This window comes from Pseudophryne corroboree, chromosome 1 (assembly GCF_028390025.1).
Source record: "Pseudophryne corroboree isolate aPseCor3 chromosome 1, aPseCor3.hap2, whole genome shotgun sequence".
Classification (NCBI taxonomy): domain Eukaryota; kingdom Metazoa; phylum Chordata; class Amphibia; order Anura; family Myobatrachidae; genus Pseudophryne; species Pseudophryne corroboree.
In genome coordinates this window covers 539,524,270-539,546,817 of record NC_086444.1, presented here as the reverse complement: position 1 = coordinate 539,546,817, position 22,548 = coordinate 539,524,270, and the positions used below count along the sequence as shown (strand labels likewise).

Genomic DNA, 22,548 nt, shown 5'->3' with positions numbered 1-22,548 from the left:
CAGGGAGGCGGGGTTATAGAGGAGGCGGCGCTATGCATCTTGGGAACAGTCAAAGCTTTTCAGCCTGTTGGTGCCTCGGATCAAGAACCTACTGTATACCCCAATGTCTATCCTTGTGGAACCCAGTGTACCTCGCAGAAAGAGTTTTAACAAAGGTAAGTTCTTACCATGAAACTCGTTTTTCTCCCTGCTGATCACACTACAGACGCTGACAAGGAGCGCTGCCCTCCTCTTCACTCCAGATATCCTCTGCGGTACCAGGGTGTATTAGACAAGGGGGGGAGAGTGTTATATTTCACTGTGTAATCTATTGAGGTTATTCAGCCAACCCAGGCATTTATCATAATAACTGCCTTTTGGGGCGCTGTGTGGCTGGCTCCTTATACTCTGTGTCTCTCTGAAGGTACTCTGTGGGGAAACTGTCTGCATTTTCCTGTGTTTGTGTGTGTTGATATATCTCACATTACCATGTCCAGGGACTCTGTGTCTTGTGCTGCACAGTGTGTATCTTCTTCTGAAGAGTCTATTCCATGTAGTCAGGTATGTAATATACTGTCCCAGGCTTCTGAATCTGAACCCCCATGGGTGTCTTCTATCCAGGGAATGATATCCCAGATTTCATCTAGGATAGCTCATAATGAGACTGAAACACAGGTTTTAAGACAATCTGTAGTGGTTTTGTCGTATTCAGCTCCCACTGCCTCATCAAAAGCCCCTGGTATATACCCTAAAAAGCGTGCTCTTGCCCAGATAATGCAAGCTGACATGGACACCAACTCTGATTTAGGGGACGGTGATAGTGATTTACTGGGGGGGGGGAGGCATCCCTTGCTAAGGGGGTGCAACTCATGATTGAGGCTATTAGGGACATTTCACACATTACTGATAAGGTACCTGAGCAGGTAGAGGAGGCTTATTTTACAGACAATAAGAAAACCTCCCTTACATTCCCTGCGTCTAAGGAATTAAACGCACTGTTTGAAAAATCCTGGGAAAACCCAGAGAAGAAGGGGATCCGATCTGAAGATCGACAGTGTCTAGGTCGACAATGTCTAGGTCGACCACTATAGGTCGACAGTCACTAGGTCGACATGGATGGAAGGTCGACAGGGTTTCTAGGTCGACATGTGCTAGGTCGACAGGTCTAAAGGTCGACATGAGTTTTTCAAAAAAAAAAAATTTTTTTGGATTTTTTCATACTTAACGATCCATGTGGACTACGATTGGAACGGTAAAGTGTGCCGAGCGAAGCGGTAGCGGAGCGAAGGCACCATGCCCGAAGCATGGCGAGCCATGCGAGGGGACGCGGTGCACTAATTTGGGATCCCGGTCACTTTACGAAGAAAACGACACAAAAAAAACGAAACTCATGTCGACCTTTAGACCTGTCGACCTAGCACATGTCGACCTAGAAACCCTGTCGACCTTCCATCCATGTCGACCTAGTGACTGTTGACCTATAGTGGTCGACCTAAACATTGTCGACCTAGATACTGTCGATAAAACGAACCACACCCGAGAAAAAGTTCCAGATCCCAGAAAGGGTTCTCAATGCTTTTCTTTTCCCTGAGGAGGACAGGAAAAAGTCGGAAACCCCCCCGGTAGTAGACGCTTCTGTATCTAGATTGTCTTAAGAAGGTGGTTTTACCTGTCCCTGGGTCCACCACTTTAAAAGAGCCGGCTGACCGCAAGATTGAGACTACACTCAAATCATTATACACAGCTAATGTCGTAGCTTTACGACCCACTATTGCTTGTGCATGGATTTCTAAGGCCATAGTAAAGTGATTCTATGGATAGAAGTGACATTGAATTGTTTTTACGTCAAGTACAGGATTCTGCAGGTTTCATGGTGGAAGCCATGAAGGGCCTTGGACATCTTAATGCGAGAGCTTCTTCCATGGCTGTCTCGGTATGCATGGTCTGCGAATGCTGAATCCAAGAAAAGTGTGGAGAACCTAGCCTTCACAGGTCAGGCTCTGTTTGGGGAAGCCTTAGATGCGTGGATTTCCACAGGCAACTGCGGGTAAGTCAACTTTTCTTCCCTCTGCAGCACCGCCGACAAGGAAATCTTATCCTACATCTACAATGCAGTCCTTTTGGACTGCGAAAGTTAAGTCCAAACCCCCTTCCACTTTCTTTAGAGGAGGTCGGGGAGCAATCCAGAAAACCTGCACCAACAGGTTCCCAGGAACAGAAACCTCGTTCTGCTTCCCCAAAATCTCAAAATCCTCGACCAGACTGTGGACCTCCCAGCCTGGAGATCGTGCAGGTGGGAGCAAGACTAAGAAATTTCAGTCATGTCTGGGCTTCCTCATGCCTGGATCCCTGGGTACAGGATATTGTTACCCAGGGGTACAGACTGGAGTTTCAAGAACTCCCAACTCACAGATTCTTCAAATCAAGCTTACTAGCTTAACTGACAGAAAGTGCTATCCTACAGGAAGCCATTCAAAAATTGCTAAAGTCAAATGTCATTGTTTCAGTTCCACCTCACCTAACAAACAAGGGTTATTACTCAAACCTGTTTGTGGTACCGAAACCAGATGGTTCGGTCAGGCCAATATTGAACCTAAAGTCATTGAACCCTTATTTGAGGGAATTCAAATTCAAGATGGAGTCTCTGAGAGCGGTAATCTCAGGTCTGGAGGAGGGTGAATGTCTGGTATCCCTAGATATCAAGGATGCGTACCTTCACATTCCGATCTGGCCACCTCACCAGGCTTATCTAAGATTTGTGCTACTGTACTGTCACTATCAGTTCCAGGCACTGCCATTTGGCCTCTCCACGGCTCCGAGGGTGTTCACCAAGGTCAGGCGGAAATTATGCTACTCCTCCGCAAGCAGGGTGTGAACATAATTCCTTATCTTGACGATCTGCTAATAAAGGCGTCTTCCAGGGAGAAGTTGTTACAGAGCATTGCTCTCTCAACTCAACTACTCCAGGATCATGGATGGATCCTGAATCTTCCAAAGTCGCATTTGGAGCCGACAAGGAGGCTGTCCTTCCTGGGGATGATCCTCGACACGGAAGTACAGAGGGTGTTTCTACTGGCGGAGAAAGTGTTGGTGATACAAACAATGGTCCGGGATGTCCTGAAGCCAGCCCGGGTGTCAGTTTATCACTGCATTCACCTTCTGGGAAAGATGGTTGCCTCCTACGAGGCTCTACAGTACGGAAGATTTGGCACACGGTCCTTCCAACTAGGTCTCCTGGACAAATGGTCAGGATCTCATCTTCACATGCACCAGAGGATACGTCGGTCGCCGAAATCCAGAATCTCGCTCCTCTGGTGGCTGCAAACTTCTCACCTACTAGATGGCCGCAGGTTCGGGATTCAGAATTGGATCCTTCTAACCACGGATGCAAGTCTCAGAGGTTGGGGTGCAGTCGCCCAAGGGGAAAACTTCCAAGGAAGTTGTCAAGTCTGGAATGCATCCTTCCGATAAACTTTCTGGAACTAAGGGCCGTATACGGCACATCTTCTGAAAGATCAGGCCATTCAGGTTCAGTCACACAATGTAACTACAGTGGCCTACATAAACCGACAGGGCGGAATGAAGAGCAGAGCTGCAGTGTCGGAGGTAACCAGAATCATCCGCTGGGCAGAAAAACACGCGGTGGTGCTGTCAGCAGTCTTCATTCCAGGAGTGGACTTCCTCAGCAGACACAATCTCCATCCAGGAGAGTGGGGCCTCCACCGGAGGTGTTCGCGGAATTGACAGGTTTTTGGGGTGTACCTGAAATAGACATGATGGCCTCCCGCCTCAACAAGAAGCTTTGGAGTTACTGTTCCAGGTCGAGAGACCCACAGGCAGTGGCGGTGGATACCCTGGTGACTCCATGGGTTTTCCAGTCAGTGTATGTGTTCCCTCCACTTCCACTCATCCCAAGGATCAAACTAATAAAAAGAACAAGAATTCAGGTGATCCTCATTGCTCCGGACTGGCCAAGAAGGGCTTGGTATGCGGATCTTCTGGAGTTCATGCTGGAAGATCCGAGGCCTCTTCCTCTTCGCGAGGACCTTCTGCAACAGGGGCCGTTCGCTTATCAAGACTTACCACGGCTACGTTTGACGGCATGGAGGTTGAACGCCAGATCTTAGCTCGGAAGGGTATTCCGAACAAGGTTATTCCTACCCTGATACAGGCTAGGAAAGGAGTAATGTCTAAACATTACCATCGAATTTGGAAAAAGTACGTGTCTTGGTGTGAATCCAAGAAGTTTCCTACGGTGGTGTTTCAACTAGGGCGGTTTCTCCTTTTTCTGCAAGCAGGTGTGGATGTGGGCCTACGCTTGGGCTCCATAAAAGTCCAGATTTCAGCCTTGTCCATTTTCTTCCAGAAACAATTGGCTGGAAGAAATTCTTGAAAGGGGTTCTGCACATCCAGCCTCCCTTTGTGCCTCCTATGGCACCATGGGATCTTAATATGATGCTGCAGTTCCTGCAGTCGGATTGGTTTGAGCCTTTACAGGAGGTTGATGTCAAGTTTATTACTTGGAAGGCGGTAACACTGTTGGCATTAGCATCTGCTAGATGTGTGTCAGAATTGGGGGCATTGTCCTGCAAGAGCTTCTACTTAATTTTCCATGAAGATAGAGCTGAGCTCAGGACGCGTCAGCAATTTCTTCCGAAGGTTGTGTCGGCTTTTCATATCAATCAACCAACCTATTGTGGTGCCAGTGGCTAATGACTCTTCAATTACCTCAAAGTCCTTGGATGTTGTGAGGGCTTTGAAGATTTATGTGAAGAGAACTTCTCATCACAGAAAATCGGACGCTCTGTTTGTCCTTTATGATCCCAACAAGGTGGGGTGTCCTGCTTCTAAACAGACGATTTCTCGCTGGATCAGATTTACTATCCAGCATGCTTATTCTACGGCTGGATTGCCGTGTCCAAAATCTGTCAAGGCCCACTCTACTTGTAAAGTGGGTTCTGCCTGGGCGACTGCCCGGGGTGTCTCGGCTTTACAACTTTGCCGAGCGACTACTTGGTTAGGGTCGAACACGTTTGCGAAGTTCTACAAGTTCGATACTTTGGCGTCTGAGGACCTTAAGTTTGGTCAATCGGTTCTGCAGGAGCCTACGCGCTCTCACTCCAGTATTGGGAGCTTTGGTACATCCCCATGGTACTAATGTGGACCCCAGCATCCTCTAGGACGTAAGAGAAAATAGGATTTTCATTACCTGCCGGTAAATCCTTTTCTCGTAGTCCGTAGAGGATGCTGGGCGCCCGCCCAGCGCTTCGTTTTCCTGCAGTTGTTACTTGGTTCAGTACTGCATTGTTACTTGGTTAAGTACTCTTATTCAGCCGTTGCTGAAATGTTTCAAGCTGGTTTTCTTAGTTTTCTGTTATGTGTGAGCTGGTGTGAATCTCACCACTATCTGTGTATTTCTTTCTCTCGAAGTATGTCCGTTTCCTCGGCACAGTTTCTAGACTGAGTCTGGTAGGAGGTGCATAGAGGGAGGAGCCAGCCCACACTATTAAACTCTTAAAGTGCCCATGGCTCCCAAGGGACCCGTCTATACCCCATGGTACTAATGTGGACCCCAGCATCCTCTACGGACTACGAGAAAAGGATTTACCGGTAGGTAATTAAAATCCTGTTTTTTGTGCACATACTTCAGTATGACGTTTGTAGGATTATGACCCTGTGTCATAACCCAGTTTTTAGTCATGTTCTACAGTACCACATATATATAATGCCCCAGTACAGTGTCACATACATATAAAAACGCCAAAAACTGGGTGCATCTACAGTGCCAGATGCATATATGCCCCCACAGTGCCAGATGCATATAGGCCCCCACAGTGCCAGATGCATATAGGCCCCCACAGTGCCAGATGCATATAGGCCCCCACAGTGCCAGATGCATATAGGCCCCCACAGTGCCAGATGCATATAGGCCCCCACAGTGCCAGATGCATATAGGCCCCCACAGTGCCAGATATACCTCCAGTGCCAGATACACATGTCCCGACAGTGCCAGACATGCCCCCAGTGCCAGATACACATGTCCTCACAGTGCCAGATATGCCCCCAGTGCCAGATACCCAGATACACATGTTCCGACAGTGCCAGATACGCACATACCCCCCCCAGTGCCAGATACGCACATGCCCCCCCCCAGTGCCAGATGCGCACATGCGCCACCCCCCAGTGCCAGATGCGCACATGCGCCACCCCCCCGTGCCAGATGCGCACATGCCCGCCCGCCCCCCCCCCCCCATGCCAGATATGCCCCCAGCGCCAGATACACATGTCTCCACAGTGCCAGGTACACATGTCTCCATGGTGCCAGATACACATCTCCGCAGTGCCAGATATGCACCCAGTGCCAGATACACATGTCCTCAAAGTGCTAGATACACATTTCCTGACAGTGCCAGATACACATGTCTCCACAGTGCCAGATGTGCCCCCAGTGCCATATACACATGTCCCCACAGTGCCAGATATGCCCTCAGTGCCACATACCCATGTCCCCACAGTGCCAGATATGCCCCCAGTGCCAGATACACATGTCCTCGCAGTGCCAGATATGCCCCCAGTGCCAGATAAACATGTCTCCACAGTGCCAGATATGCCCCCAGTGCCAGATACACATGTCCCTACAGTGCCAGATATGCCCCCAGTGCCACATACACATGTCCCCACAGTGCCAGATATTCCCCCAGTGCCAGATACACATGTCCTCACAGTGCTAGATACACATCTCCACAGTGCCAGATATGCCCCCAGTGCCATATACACATGACCCCACAGTGGCAGATATGCCCTCAGTGCCAGATACACATGTCCCCACAGTGCCAGATATGCCCCCAGTGCCAGATACACATGTCCCCACAGTGCCAGATATGCCCCCAGTGCCAGATACACATGTCCCCACAGTGCCAGATATGCCCCCAGTGCCAGATACACATGTCCCCACAGTGCCAGATATACCCCCAGTGCCAGATACACATGTCCCCACAATGCTAGATACACGTCTCCACAGTGCCAGATATGCCCTCAGTGCCAGATACACATGTCCCCACAGTGCCAGATATACCCCCAGTACCAGATACACGTGTCCCCACAGTGCCAGATATGCCCCCAGTGCCAGATACACATGTCTCCACAGTGCCAGATATGCCCCCAGTGCCAGATACACATGTCCCTACAGTGCCAGATGTGCCACATACACATGTCCTCACAGTGCTAGATACACGTCTCCACAGTGCCAGATATGCTGCCAGATATGCCCCCAGTGCCATATACACATGTCCCCACAGTGGCAGATATGCCCTCAGTGCCAGATACACATGTCCCCACAGTGCCAGATATGCCCCCAGTGCCAGATACACATGTCCCCACAGTGCCAGATATGCCCCCAGTGCCACATACACGTCTCCACAGTGCCAGATATGCCCCCAGTGCCAGATACACATGTCCTCACAGTGCTAGATACACGTCTCCACAGTGCCAGATATGTCCCCAGTGCCATATACACATGTCCCCACAGTGCCAGATATGCCCCCAGTGCCAGATACACATGTCCCCACAATGCTAGATACACGTCTCCACAGTGCCAGATATGCCCCCAGTACCAGATACACGTGTCCCCACAGTGCCAGATATGCCCCCAGTGCCAGATACACATGTCCCCACAATGCTAGATACACGTCTCCACAGTGCCAGATATGCCCCCAGTACCAGATACACGTGTCCCCACAGTGCCAGATATGCCCCCAGTGCCACATACACATGTCCCCACAGTGCCAGATATGCCCCCAGTGCAAGATACACGTGTCCCCACAGTGTCGGATATGCCTCCAGTGCCAGATACACATGTCCTCACAGTGCCAGATATGCCCCCAGTGCAAGATACACATGTCCTCACAGTGCCCGATACACATGTCCCCACAGTGACAGATATGCCCCCAGTGCCAGATACACATGTCCCCACGGTATCAGATATGCCCCCAGTGCCCGATACACATGTCCCCACAGTGCCAGATATGCCCACAGTGCCAGATATGCCCCCAGTGCAAGATACATATGTTCCCACAGTGCCGGATATGCCTCCAGTGCCAGATACACATGTCCTCACAGTGCCAGATATGCCCCCAGTGCCAGATACACATGTCCCCACAGTGCCGGATATGCCTCCAGTGCCAGATACACATGTCCTCACAGTGCCAGATATGCCCCCAGTGCAAGATACACATGTCCTCAGTGCCCGATACACATGTCCCCACAGTGACAGCTATACCCCCAGTGCCAGATACACATGTCCCCACGATATCAGATATGCCCACAGTGCCAGATATGCCCCCAGTGCAAGATACACATGTTCCCACAGTGCCGGATATGCCTCCAGTGCCAGATACACATGTCCCCACAGTGCCAGATATGCCCCCAGTGCAAGATACGCATGTCCCCCCAGTAGCCCCCCCCCCCCCCCCCCCCAAACACACACACACAAGTGTTGCTCACTGCGCTGCTCAAGCTGCTCTGTTAGTGAGGGGCGCCTCTCCTGCCCCTCAGTCTCTGGCGGCGGTGTTGAGCTTCAATTTGGCGCCTGTCCGTGAGCCAATCAGGAGCCTTGGCTGCCGATCCGCGAGATTTGATTGGCTCACGGGCCGGCGCCATTAGAAACAGTGATAAGTTGGGCAGCAGGAGGCGGGCAGCGAGAGCCGACCGAGCCGCATGCGGAAGAAGAAAAAGCCACATGCGGCTCGAGAGAGCCGCGGGTTGGCCACCGCTGATGTAAACTCTTGAACGTTAAATTCACTGTACTGTATCATGTTTTGCTTTTTCAAAAATACACCTGGAATATTATGTTATTGTTTTAGAACTATCTGTCTATTGCCGATGCTGCTGAGCAAGAAGCAGAAGAAGGACAAATGGAAGAAGACTTAGAGGAAAATGAGGATAAGATGCCACATAAAAAAAGGAGAAGCGCAGCATCAAAGGTACATTAAAGAAATAAACTTTTTTTTCTATTGCATATTTCCACCTTTTTTTTTTTTCGTCTGAGATGTATCCTTTGCTTGTGATGAAACATGGATTTGTTATGTACTTTGTTAAGCAATCTAATTAAATGTAATGACATGGAGGCAAATACAATATTTATTTATTTATTTGGGGAACAGAGTATAGAAATAACAATCTGCGCTGTGTCAACTTGAAACTATAAATGAGTATAATAATACTCTAAAAGGGCCCATAATGAAGATAAAATGTATTAAAAATAACGATATAACAGTCCATAAAATCTAAACAAAAATACATAGGGGTATATGCAATTGCGGTCGAATTTGCGGCAATTTTCGCGGTTTTTTAATTTGACTAAATTCGCCAGGTGAATTCCGGAAGGTGGCTTCCGGAATTCACCATATTCAATGAAAAACGGATTCGCCAGAATCGCGGGCGAAAATCGGCCGATTTGGCAGATTTTGCCGCGATTTAAAAAAACGGGGAAAAACGGGAAAAACCCGGAAAAAAAAATGGCGTGGGGTCCCCCCCCCAAAGCATAACCAGCCTCGGGCTCTTCGAGCTGGTCCTGGTTCTAAAAATGCAGGGGAAAAATTGGGCAGGGATCCCCCGTATTTTTAAAACCAGCACCGGGCTCTGCGCCTGGTGCTGGTGCCAAAAATACGGGGTACAAAAAGAGTAGGGGTCCCCCGTATTTTTAACACCAGCATCGGGCTCCACTAGCTGGACAGATAATGCCACAGCCGGGGGTCACTTTTATGCCGTGCCCTGCGGCCGTGGCATTAACTACCCAACTAGTCACCCCTGGCCGGGGTACCCTGGGGGAGTGGGGAACCCTACAATCAAGGGGTCCCCCCCCAGCCACCCAAGGGCCAGGGGTGAAGCCCGAGGCTGTCCCCCCCCATCCAATGGGCTGCGGATGGGGGGGCTGATAGCCTTTTGTGATAATAAAAAGATATTGTTTTTTCCATTAGTACTACAAGTCCCAGCAAGCCTCCCCCGCAAGCTGGTACTTGGAGAACCACAAGTACCAGCATGCGGGAGAAAAACGGGCCCGCTGGTACCTGTAGTACTACTGGAAAAAAAATACCCAAATAAAAACAGGACACACACACCGTGAAAGTAAAACTTTATTTCATACGCCGACACACACATACTTACCTATGTTGACACGCCGACTGCCACGGTCTCCGACGATCCGAGGTACCTGTGAAAAAATTATACTCCCCTTCCAGCGTCCAGAGGTACATCCAGGTCCAGAGATAATCCACGTACTTGGCAAAACAAAAAAACGAACAACGATCCATACCGGACTAGAAAGGGGTCCAATGCTTTCACATCAGACCCCTTTCTCCCGAATGCCGGGACATCACGTGACTCCTGTCACTGAAGTCCCTTCAGCCAATCAGGAAGCGCTACTTCCGTGGCGCTCATCTGATTGGCTGTGCGCTGTCTGTGATGTGACAGCGCATCGCAAAGCCGCTCCATTACTTTCAATGGTGGGAACTTAGCGGCTAGCGGGGGGGTCACCCGCCGGTCAGCCGCTGACCGGCGGGTGACCTCACCGCTAGCCGCTAAGTTCCCACCATTGAATATACCGTATTTTTCGGTCCATAAGACGCACCTGACCATAAGACGCACCTAATTTTTAGAGTAGGAAAACTGGAAAAAAAATATTCTGAACTAAATATATAAACTATAACAGAATAGCCCTGCCTCCCTAGTTTTCACCGACCTCTAAGAGATATTTCCAGTTCTGTGTGATTTCTCAAGACTCGTACAAGTATTCTGTACAGTGCAGCCTTCTGTCAGAGTGCAGCCTTCTGTTAGAGCCAGCATACACAGACACACACAGACACACACACACACACACACACACACACACACACACACACACACATATCAGAGCCAGCATACACATAGACAGACACACACACATACATACATAGACAGTACCAGTGGTTCCCCGCGTCCAGGCTCTCAGCTAACGCTGCCCGCTGTGCACTCCTGAGGAGGGAGGAGGTGGATGGGAGCGGGGGGAGTCACATGATGCCCGCTCTGCTGCTGGGCTCTGAGATGCGGGCGCTCTGCTGATGACGTTGCAGCAGCAGCAGCATACAGGACCCGGCGCTACCCGCCGGCGCTACCCGCTACCTGCAACCTCCATCTGTGCTGGCTCTCATTCGCTCCGTAAGACGCACATACTTTTTCCCCCACATTTTTGGGGAGAAAAAGTGCGTCTTATGGTCCGAAAAATACGGTAATGGACTGGGCTGTGCGATGCGCTGTCTGCTCAGACGCACAGAGCCAATCAGATGAGCGCAACGAAGTTGCGCTTCCTGATTGGCTATAGAGACCTTTCTGTGACAGCTGTCACTGACAGGTCTCTCTGCATTCGGGGATAGGGGTCCCATGTGTCAGCATGGGACCCCTTTCAGTCCGGCATGGAGCGGGTGTTCGGTTTGTTTTTTTCTCCAAGTACGTGGATTTATCTCTGGAGCCTGGTTGAGGTGAGTATATTGATCTTTTATTTTCAGGTACCCCTGGATTCTACATGGAGAAGAGGACCGATGTCGGCGTGTGAACATAGGTAAGTATGTGTGTGTCGACGTATGAAATAAAGTTTTACTTTCACGGTGTGTGTGTCCTGTTTTTATTTGGGTATTTTTTTTCCAGTAGTACTACAGGTACCAGCGGGCCCGTTTTTCTCCCGCATGCTGGTACTTGTGGTTCTCCAAGTACCAGCTTGCGGGGGAGGCTTGCTGGGACTTGTAGTACTGATGGAAAAAACAATATTCTTTTCATGATCACAAAAGGCTATCAGCCCCCCCATCCGCAGCCCATTGGATGGGGGGGGGACAGCCTCGGGCTTCACCCCTGGCCCTTGGGTGGCTGGGGGGGGGACCCCTTGATTGAAGGGGTCCCCACTCCCCCAGGGTACCCCGGCCAGGGGTGACTAGTTGGATATTTAATGCCACGGCCGCAGGGCACGGCATAAAAGTGACCCCCGGCTGTGGCATTATCTGTCCAGCTAGTGGAGCCCGATGCTGGTGTTAAAAATACGGGGGACCCCTACGCTTTTTGTCCCCCGTATTTTTGGCACCAGCACCAGGCGCAGAGCCCGGTGCTGGTTTTAAAAATACGGGGGATCCCCTGTCAATTTTTCCCCCACATTTTTAGAACCAGGACCAGCTCGAAGAGCCCGAGGCTGGTTATGCTTTGGAGGGGGGACCCCACGCCATTTTTTTTTAGGATTTTACCGTTCCAGCAATAAAAAAAAAAAAATAATATTTTAAAAAATATATAAATAATATTTGTGCCTCCAAAAAAAAAAAAAAAAGTACCTAATCCCTTATAATATAAATAGATCTGCTATTCCCAAAAAAAAAAAAACACAAAAAAAAACATGTTTACATTTTTTTTATTTGTTTTCACCCTCCAAAGTGTGGCGGATTGAAAATGACGAATTTGCTGTCTAAAAGCACTGCTGTCGAATTTCCAAACTTGAATTGAATATGCTTTGGTCGAATTGCAGCACTTATATCATTGCAGAAAAGTCGAATTTGCAAAAATTCGAATTTCAAAAAGTCGAATTTTGAAAGTCCGTTTTTTGGTCGGAAAGCACTGAATTGCATAGGCGAATTTTTTTTTTGGTCGAAAATGACCCGAAATTCGACAATTTCGGGAATTCGACCGCAATTGCATATACCCCATAAAAAGCTAATAGTGAAAACATTCTTCCTACTCATTATAAATTCCACGTGCCTATATTTGTGTCCAAGTTACAGTGATAAATAGGGTCTGATTCAGTTGTTGTTTTTAACTGCTAAATTGGACTATTTAAATGCCCAAACAATTGTAACAATTCAGTTGTGTTTGGGCACCCATGCATATTGAATAAATCCCACTTGGTCGCCCAAAGTGCACACATTTCTTCTCGCACCTCAGGAGGCTGCAAGAAGAAATGTAATCCCAGCGTCTACCGTGCACCCCATAGTGGATTGCTGAGCACAAAAGCAATTGAATTGGCCCCTATAGATTCTAGAATCCTACCTCTCATATTATTTTTTTAAATCCTTCCGGCATTTTTAGTATATTTGGAATCCAGTGACGGCCGTCTTAAGTCTCATGTAGCCAGTGATTTATCTGTTAAATAACTGCTGCTGCCACTACATTTTGGATTGAGATGTTAAAAAAAAAAAAAATGGAATCCTGCTTATTATAGTGATACTGTGAAACATTTCTATCTATTAGAAACCTTGATCTACCATATTTTAATGCTTTCTAACATTAACAACATGCAAGGGTAAATTCCTGCTGGTACTCCAGGCTTGGAGTGAGTTTGATAATGACTTTTCACCCCATGAGCAGGGCAAAGTGTTCGGCTAGTTCAGACTTCCAAGTTTCATTGCAATTTGAGGATGAGGTCACCAAGTAGTATATATTTTAGTTATACACCGACCACTTGACATATCAGAAATGGAGATACCGAAGTTTCCAGGAGCCTCTAGTTCTAAGGATAATGGGAAGAATCTGGTTTCTGTTCCTTTTATTCTATTGATTTTGCCTCGACTAAGTTGACTTTGTGGCTTAGGACATGGCAAGCATATATGCGGTGTCTAGGAACGCTATGGAGTTGCTTTCTTTCTCTGGAGGACACTGGACCATGGATTGCTCGAGAGGACCTTAGGAGCTGACACTTAGACTATTCTGATGTTAAGAGAGTATCTCCTCCCTTCTGCAACTCGTGGTCTTAAGTATATTTTAAGCGTCCATGAAAGCTGGACTGTTTTGCATAGGGCAGCGCTACAACCCTGTACACATGTCTGCTGCACTCTCTGGTTATCTCCTGCTCAGGTCTCCATTCTGGAGACCGCCTGGAACAGCAGCCCTTTTACAGGGTAGTAGTGGCTGTGCGGACCAGCGATGATGACTGCCATCTTGCTTGGTTTGCAATCTGGCTTCCCTCTTCTCAGGAGGAGGTTCACAAATCATGTATCCAGGAAACGGGCTCTACTATGCAGTTTCCCTGGAGAGGAGGTTGTGTATGGCCCAGTTTAGTGGCAGGGGATAGCCGTGTGTCTACCTCCCCTCTGCTGTGGAGCAGTCTAGCTTGCTAACCAGCTTTCAGAAAGGAGGTGGCCATTCCGCTGCATTCCTGTTGCAACCTGTCTCCGGACCCTAGCTCCTCTCCTCTGCATCTCCTGTTTCTTGGCCTCTCTCTAGAAGGCTTACTGCCTTTTATGTTTTGTTATATAGTGTTATCTACATTCCAACTGTAAGGGAAAATATTACCAAGGTAATAGGCCCGGCGCTATCAAGAGGAGCTGTTTATCCTATAAGCTGCTGTTTGAAGGGGTAGTTAGCCCCTGGAATAAACAGAAAAGGAAGATATAACAGCGCTTCCAAACTGGATATGAAAACCAAATGTATTTCTCTATCGTCCTAAGTGGATGCTGGGGTTCCTGAAAGGACCATGGGGAATAGCGGCTCCGCAGGAGACAGGGCACAAAAGTAAAGCTTTTACAGGTCAGGTGGTGTGTACTGGCTCCTCCCCCTATGACCCTCCTCCAGACTCCAGTTAGATTTTTGTGCCCGGCCGAGAAGGGTGCAATTCTAGGTGGCTCTCATAAAGAGCTGCTTAGAGAGTTTAGCTTAGGTTTTTTATTTTACAGTGATTCCTGCTGGCAACAGGATCACTGCAACGAGGGACAGAGGGGAGAAGAAGTGAACTCACCTGCGTGCAGGATGGATTGGCTTCTTGGCTACTGGACATGAAGCTCCAGAGGGACGATCACAGGTACAGCCTGGATGGTCACCGGAGCCACGCCGCCGGCCCCCTCACAGATGCTGAAGCAAGAAGAGGTCCAGAATCGGCGGCTGAAGACTCCTGCAGTCTTCTTAAGGTAGCGCACAGCACTGCAGCTGTGCGCCATTTTCCTCTCAGCACACTTCACACGGCAGTCACTGAGGGTGCAGGGCGCTGGGGGGGGGGCGCCCTGGGAGGCAAATGAAAACCTTTAAAAAGGCTAAAAATACCTCACATATAGCCCCAGAGGCTATATGGAGATATTTACCCCTGCCTAAATGTACTAAATAGCGGGAGACGAGCCCGCCGAAAAAGGGGCGGGGCCTATCTCCTCAGCACACGGCGCCATTTTCTGTCACAGCTCCGCTGGTCAGGAAGGCTCCCAGGTCTCTCCCCTGCACTGCACTACAGAAACAGGGTATAACAGAGAGGGGGGGCAAAATAAATGGCAATATATTAATATAAAAGCAGCTATAAGGGAGCACTTAATCATAAGGCTATCCCTGTCATATATAGCGCTTTTTGGTGTGTGCTGGCAGACTCTCCCTCTGTCTCCCCAAAGGGCTAGTGGGTCCTGTCTTCGTATAGAGCATTCCCTGTGTGTCTGCTGTGTGTCGGTACGTATGTGTCGACATGTATGAGGACGTTATTGGTGTGGAGGCGGAGCAATTGCCAAATATGAGGATGTCACCTCCTAGGGGGTCGACACCAGAATGGATGCCTTTATTTGTGGAATTACGGGATAGCGTCAACTCGCTTAAGCAGTCGTTTGCCGACATGAGGCGGCCGGACACTCAATTAGTGCCTGTCCAGGCGCCTCAAACACCGTCAGGGGCTGTAAAACGCCCCTTGCCTCAGTCGGTCGACACAGACCCAGACACAGGCACTGATTCCGGTGGTGAAGGTGACGAATCAACCGTATTTTCCAGTAGGGCCACACGTTATATGATTTTGGCAATAAAGGAGATGTTACATTTAGCTGATACTACAGGTACCACTAAACAGGGTATTATGTGGGGTGTGAAAAAACTACCAGTAGTTTTTACCGAATCAGAAGAATTAAATGACGTGTGTGATGAAGCGTGGGGTGCCCCGATAAAAAAACTGCTAATTTCAAAGAAGTTATTGGCTTTATACCCTTTCCCGCCAGAGGTTAGGGAGCGCTGGGAAACACCTCCTAGGGTGGACAAAGCGCTAACACGCTTATCAAAACAAGTGGCGTTACCCTCTCCTGAGACGGCCGCACTTAAAGATCCATCAGATAGGAGGATGGAAAATATCCAAAAAGGTATATACACACATGCAGGTGTTATACTACGACCAGCTATTGCGACTGCCTGGATGTGCAGTGCTGGGGTAGTTTGGTCAGAGTCCCTGATCGAAAATATTGATACCCTGGACAGGGACAATATTTTACTGTCGTTAGAACAAATAAAGGATGCATTTCTTTATATGCGTGATGCACAGAGAGAGATCTGCACACTGGCATCACGGGTGAGTGCTATGTCCATTTCGGCCAGAAGAGCTTTATGGACACGACAGTGGACAGGCGATGCGTAGAGGAGTTATTTGGGGTCGGTCTATCGGATTTGGTGGCCACGGCTACGGCCGGGAAATCCACCTTTCTACCTCAAGTCACTCCCCAACAGAAAAAGGCACCGACCTTTCAACCGCAGCCCTTTCGTTCCTTTAAAAATAAGAGAGCAAAGGGCTATTCATATCTGCCACGAGGCAGAGGACGAGGGAAGAGACAGCAACAGGCAGCTCCTTCCCAGGAACAGAAGCCCTCCCCGGCTTCTACAAAAGCCTCAGCATGACGCTGGGGCTTCGCAAGCGGACTCGGGGGCGGTAGGCGGTCGTCTCAAGAATTACAGCGCGCAGTGGGCTCACTCGCAGGTAAATCCCTGGATCCTGCAGATAATATCTCAGGGGTACAGGTTGAAATTAGAGACAGAGCCACCTCGCCGTTTCCTGAAGTCTGCTTTACCAACGTCCCCCTCAGAAAGGGAGACGGTTTTGGAAGCCATTCACAAGCTGTATTCTCAGCAGGTGATAGTCAAGGTACCTCTTCTACAACAAGGGAAGGGGTATTATTCCACTCTTTTTGTGGTACCGAAGCCGGATGGCTCGGTAAGGCCTATTCTAAATCTGAAGTCCTTGAACCTGTACATAAAGAAGTTCAAGTTCAAGATGGAGTCACTCAGAGCAGTGATAGCGAACCTGGAAGAAGGGGACTTTATGGTATCCTTGGACATCAAGGATGCGTATCTCCACGTTCCAATTACCCCTCACACCAGGGGTACCTCAGGTTCGTTGTACAAAACTGTCACTATCAGTTTCAGACGCTGCCGTTTGGTTTGTCCACGGCACCTCGGGTCTTTACAAAGGTAATGGCCGAGATAATATTTCTTCTTCGAAGAAAAGGCGTATTAATTATCCCATACTTGGACGATCTCCTAATAAGGGCAAGGTCCAGAGAACAGCTAGAGATGGGTTTAGCACTATCTCAAGAGGTGCTAAAGCAGCACGGATGGATTCTGAATATTCCAAAATCCCAATTAATGCCGACAACTCGTCTGCTGTTCCTGGGGATGATTCTGGACACAGTTCAGAAAAAGGTTTTTCTTCCCGAAGAAAAAGCCAAGGAGTTATCTGACCTGGTCAGGAACCTCCTAAAACCAGGAAAGGTGTCTGTACATCAATGCACAAGAGTCCTGGGAAAAAATGGTAGCTTCTTACGAAGCAATCCCTTTCGGCAGATTCCATGCAAAGGGATCTGTTGGACAAATGGTCAGGGTCGCATCTTCAGATGCACCTGCGGATAACCCTGTCGCCGAGGACAAGGGTATCCCTTCTGTGGTGGTTGCAGGAGGCTCATCTATTGGAGGGCCGCAGATTCGGCATGCAGGATTGGATCCTGGTGACCACGGATGCCAGCCTGAGAGGCTGGGGAGCAGTCACACAGGGAAGAAATTTCCAGGGAGTGTGGTCGAGCCTGAAAAAGTCTCTTCACATAAGCATTCTGGAACTAAGAGCAATCTACAATGCTCTAAGCCAGGCGGAACCTCTGCTTCAAGGAAGACCGGTGTTGATCCAGTCGGACAAAATCACGGCAGTCGCCCATGTAAACAGACAGGGCGGCACAAGAAGCAGGAGGGCAATGGCAGAAGCTGCCAGGATCCTTCGCTGGGCGGAGAATCACGTGATAGCACTGTCAGCAGTATTCATCCCGGGCGTGGACAACTGGGAAGCAGACTTCCTCAGCAGACACGACCTTCACCCGGGAGAGTGGGGACTTCATCCAGAAGTTTTCCACATGCTATTAAACCGTTGGGTAAAACCAATGGTGGACATGATGGCGTCTCGCCTCAACAAAACACTGGACAGGTATTGCGCCAGGTCAAGAGATCCGCAGGCAATAGCTGTGGACGCGCTGGTAACACCTTGGGTGTACCAGTCGGTATATGTGTTTCCTCCTCTGCCTCTCATACCAAAGGTATTGAGGATTATACGGCAAAGAGGAGTAAGACTAGTGGCTCCGGATTGGCCAAGAAGGACTTGGTACCCGGAACTTCAAGAGATGGTCACGGACGATCCGTGGCCTCTACTTCTGAGAAGGGACCTGCTTCAGCAGGGTCCTTGTCTTTTTCAAGACTTACCGCGGCTGCGTTTGACGGCATGGCGTTTGAATGCCAGATCCTAAAAGGAAAAGGCATTCCAGAAGAAGTCATTCCTACCTTGATAAAGGCAAGGAAGGAAGTCACCGCGAAGCATTATCGCCGTATTTGGCAAAAATATGTTGCGTGGTGCGAGCAGCGGAGTGCTCCGATGGCGGAATTTCAACTGGGTCGTTTTCCTACATTTCCTGCAATCAGGATTGTCTATGGGTCTCAAATTGGGATCTATTAAGGTTCAAATTTCGGCCCTATCAATATTCTTCCAAAAAGAATTGGCCTCAGTCCCTGAGGTCCAGATTTTTATCAAAGGAGTACTGCATATACAGCCTCCTGTGGTGCCTAAGGTGGCACCGTGGGATCTAAATGTAGTTTTAGATTTCCTCAAATCCAATTGGTTTGAACCACTAAAGAATGTGGATTTGAAATATCTCACATGGAAAGTGACTATGTTACTGGCCCTGGCTTCGGCCGGGAGAGTATCTGAACTGGCGGCTTTGTTTTATAAAAGCCCTTATTTAATTTTCCATTCGACATAGGGCAGAGCTGCGGACGCGTCCGCATTTTCTCCCTAAGGTGGTATCAGCGTTTCACCTGAACCAGCCTATTGTAGTGCCTGCGGCTACAGACGACTTGAAGGACTCCAAGTTGTTGGACGTTGTCAGAGCCTTAAAAATATACATTTAAAGGACGGCTGGAGTCAGAAAATCTGACTCGCTGTTTATACTGTATGCACCCAACAAGTTGGGTGCACCTGCTTCTAAGCAGTCGATTGCTCGTTGGATTTGTAACAAAATTCAACTTGTACATTCTGTGGCAGGCCTGCCACAGCCTAAATCTGTTAAGGCCCATTCCGCAAGGAAGGTGGGCTCATCTTGGGCGGCTGCCCGAGGGGTCTCGGCATTACAACTCTGCCGAGCAGCTACGTGGTCAGGGGAGAACACGTTTGTAAATTTTTACAAATTTGATACCCTGGCAAAGGAGGACCTGGAGTTCTCTCATTCGGTGCTGCAGAGTCATCCGCACTCTCCCGCCCGTTTGGGAGCTTTGGTATAATCCCCATGGTCCTTTCAGGAACCCCAGCATCCACTTAGGACGATAGAGAAAATAAGAATTTACTTACCGATAATTCTATTTCTCGGAGTCCGTAGTGGATGCTGGGCGCCCATCCCAAGTGCGGATTATCTGCAATACTTGTACATAGTTATTGTTAACTAATTCGGGTTATTGTTTAGGAAGCCATCTTTCAGAGGCTCCTCTGTTATCATACTGTTAACTGGGTTTAGATCACAAGTTGTACGGTGTGATTGGTGTGGCTGGTATGAGTCTTACCCGGGATTCAAAATCCTCCCTTATTGTGTACGCTCGTCCGGGCACAGTACCTAACTGGAGTCTGGAGGAGGGTCATAGGGGGAGGAGCCAGTACACACCACCTGACCTGTAAAAGCTTTACTTTTGTGCCCTGTCTCCTGCGGAGCCGCTATTCCCCATGGTCCTTTCAGGAACCCCAGCATCCACTACGGACTCCGAGAAATAGAATTATCGGTAAGTAAATTCTTATTTTTATTACATAAATTAAATGATTAAACGATCTATAAAATTACATATAAAATTCTATTAGAAGAGGGCGAGGACAGCATTATATTTGGTGTATTACCACATAGGAGGCCTGGACAAAATCCACTGTATGGAATCCAAGGAAATAGAGCCACAGTCCTGGGTGCAATTTTCAATGCAGGTAGAGATCAGTCCACATGGATGGTGAAGACAAACCTTTGATTATGCTTAGTTCTGAACAGAAACACAGTCCTGTTTAAAGCTGGTTCCCTTCTACCTCTGTGGACATCTGCCAAATCCCCATATAGCTTGTAGATGGACTTCTAGGCGTTTTTCCAAGATGAATAAGTGGAATCTATGGTGCCCGGCTCCTGTAAACCAACGCGTTTCGCTGTATCCACAGCTTTGTCAAGGTATGTGTGCCCATTGTGAAAATGCCCTTTTTAAAGGCTGTGCTAATTGCCCATTGATGACAGCTGGAGTTCAATTTACAATCTCATATTGATTAAAAAACAATAAACCAAATCCATATCCAGTTTAAAATATTTATATTTAAAGGAGACAAATGTATATGTTTATTTAAAAACGTTTTTAATATATATTAGTTAAGTTTAAGATAAAGGAAGTCATAACACTTCCTGGTTCGTAAAGCCCATCACATGACCGCATATGCTGGTTTCCTGTTCTTGGAACGCATGTTTCCATATTACAAATGCTGGATTTCACCGCTTCCGGTCACGTGACCGGTTGTTAATATTATAACACTACATGTGATTGACGCGCACCACCGGAATTACATCCAGCTCTGTGCGCTGTTTGTTCTGGTGCGCCTGATCACGTGACGCGATCCGCCCACGTGACCGGCGCATGCGGCCGGAAATACATCCAGCTATATAGTCTGTTTGTTCTGATGCGCCCGATCACGTGACGGGACCCGTTCACGTGATTGGCGCATACAGCCGGAAACATTTCATTCCCTTACTCCGATGCATAGATGAGTCATGTGATCACTGTCTTTTACATATATCATTGCCCATACTTAGATAATCATAGTTATTTCTTTGATTAAACCACATTACTTATATGTATATAACCTAACATTTGTTTGTATTGATCATAATTAGGATAGTAGTCAAGTATTAAGCTATTACACAAACAAGCATATAACATAAAAATAAACATAAGTTCCCATTCATCAAAAATTACATATCACATGTCAATAACACGTGACATTATATGTCCAATAGATGTTCTCATATACCAACCATAAATATAGATCATGCAATTAGTTCTTCAAAGTATAATATTTATTTATTATTAATCCACCCCAACTATAATTTATAATCTGGCAATACTCATGTATAGATGAATATAACAAAACCATTTGACAGATAAACTCAGTCAGATCTCTAATATTTTGTACCACTACTGACCCCTTGTGGTAGAACATTATAATAACCTACATTTGCCCATATTAGTTATATTATACTGTTTACCCAGAAATAACTTAATGATTATAAATTCCATATATTTATATTCAAAAAAGGGAAATTATTGTTATAATATAGCATTTAGTTCTAATGCCTCGTTGAGGCCACTAGGATATAATGAATTGAGCTGAAAGGTCCAGAATATCTCCTGTCGGCACAATCTAGTGAACCGATCACCTCCCCGATTTGTCTGTGTGATATGCTCTAGTCCGACCAATCGCAGAGATCCTGGATCCTTATGGTGGTATAAAAAATGTCTTGATACGCTATGTTTAGGAAGCCCATTAATAATATTTCTGCGATGTTCCATAAATCTGGATTTAAGGGCTCTAGTCGTTCCTTTAGGTTTCGATATTAGCCACCCTTCCTCGGGTTTCTTATCCCTAGCAGATGGCACATTTTTTAATTGACTGGGAGCTAATATTGTTTTCAGAGATTTTTTCTCTTACGTCCTAGAGGATGCTGGGGACTTCGTAAGGACCATGGGGTATAGATGGGTTCCGCAGGAGATAGGGCACCTAAAAAGAACTTTGACTATGGGTGTGCACTGGCTCCTCCCTCTATGCCCCTCCTCCAGACCTCAGTTAGATCTTGTGCCCAGAGGAGAATGGGTGCACTGCAGAGAGCTCTCCAGAGTTTTCTGTTGAAGAAGAATTTTGTTAGGTTTTTTATTTTCAGGGAGTCCTGTTGGCAACAGGCTCCCTGCATCGTGGGACTGAGGACAGAGAAGCAGAGCTGGCTTGTCAAGTTGGGCACTGCTTCTAAGGCTACTGGACACCATTAGCTCCAGAGGGAGTCGGAACACAGGTCTCACCTGGAGTTCGTCCCGGAGCCGCGCCGCCGTCCTCCTCACAGATGCCGAAGAAAGAAGCCGGATGAGAAGGCAGAAGACATCTTAGGCGGCAGAAGACATCAGATCTGCCATTGCTCCCAGTCTCACACACACAGAGCAGCACTGAAGGGTGCAGGGCGGGGGGGGGGGGGGGATAGATTAGGCTGCGGAGGCAGTAAATCTAAGATCCCCCGCCATTTTCAT

The 22,548-nt window shown here is 48.0% G+C and overlaps 1 protein-coding gene across 4 annotated transcripts in view; it reads left to right on the top strand.

Annotated features, from left to right (window-relative positions):
• PSIP1 (PC4 and SRSF1 interacting protein 1) overlaps positions 1 to 22,548 on the top strand; it is a 369,617-nt gene that overhangs the window by 145,729 nt on the left and 201,340 nt on the right. For all 4 annotated transcript variants that reach the window (XM_063914078.1, XM_063914077.1, XM_063914076.1 and 1 more), the window contains exon 5: positions 8,841 to 8,960. In XM_063914078.1, the coding sequence (XP_063770148.1) occupies positions 8,841 to 8,960 (120 nt within the window). The remainder of the gene's footprint in view (positions 1 to 8,840; positions 8,961 to 22,548) is intronic.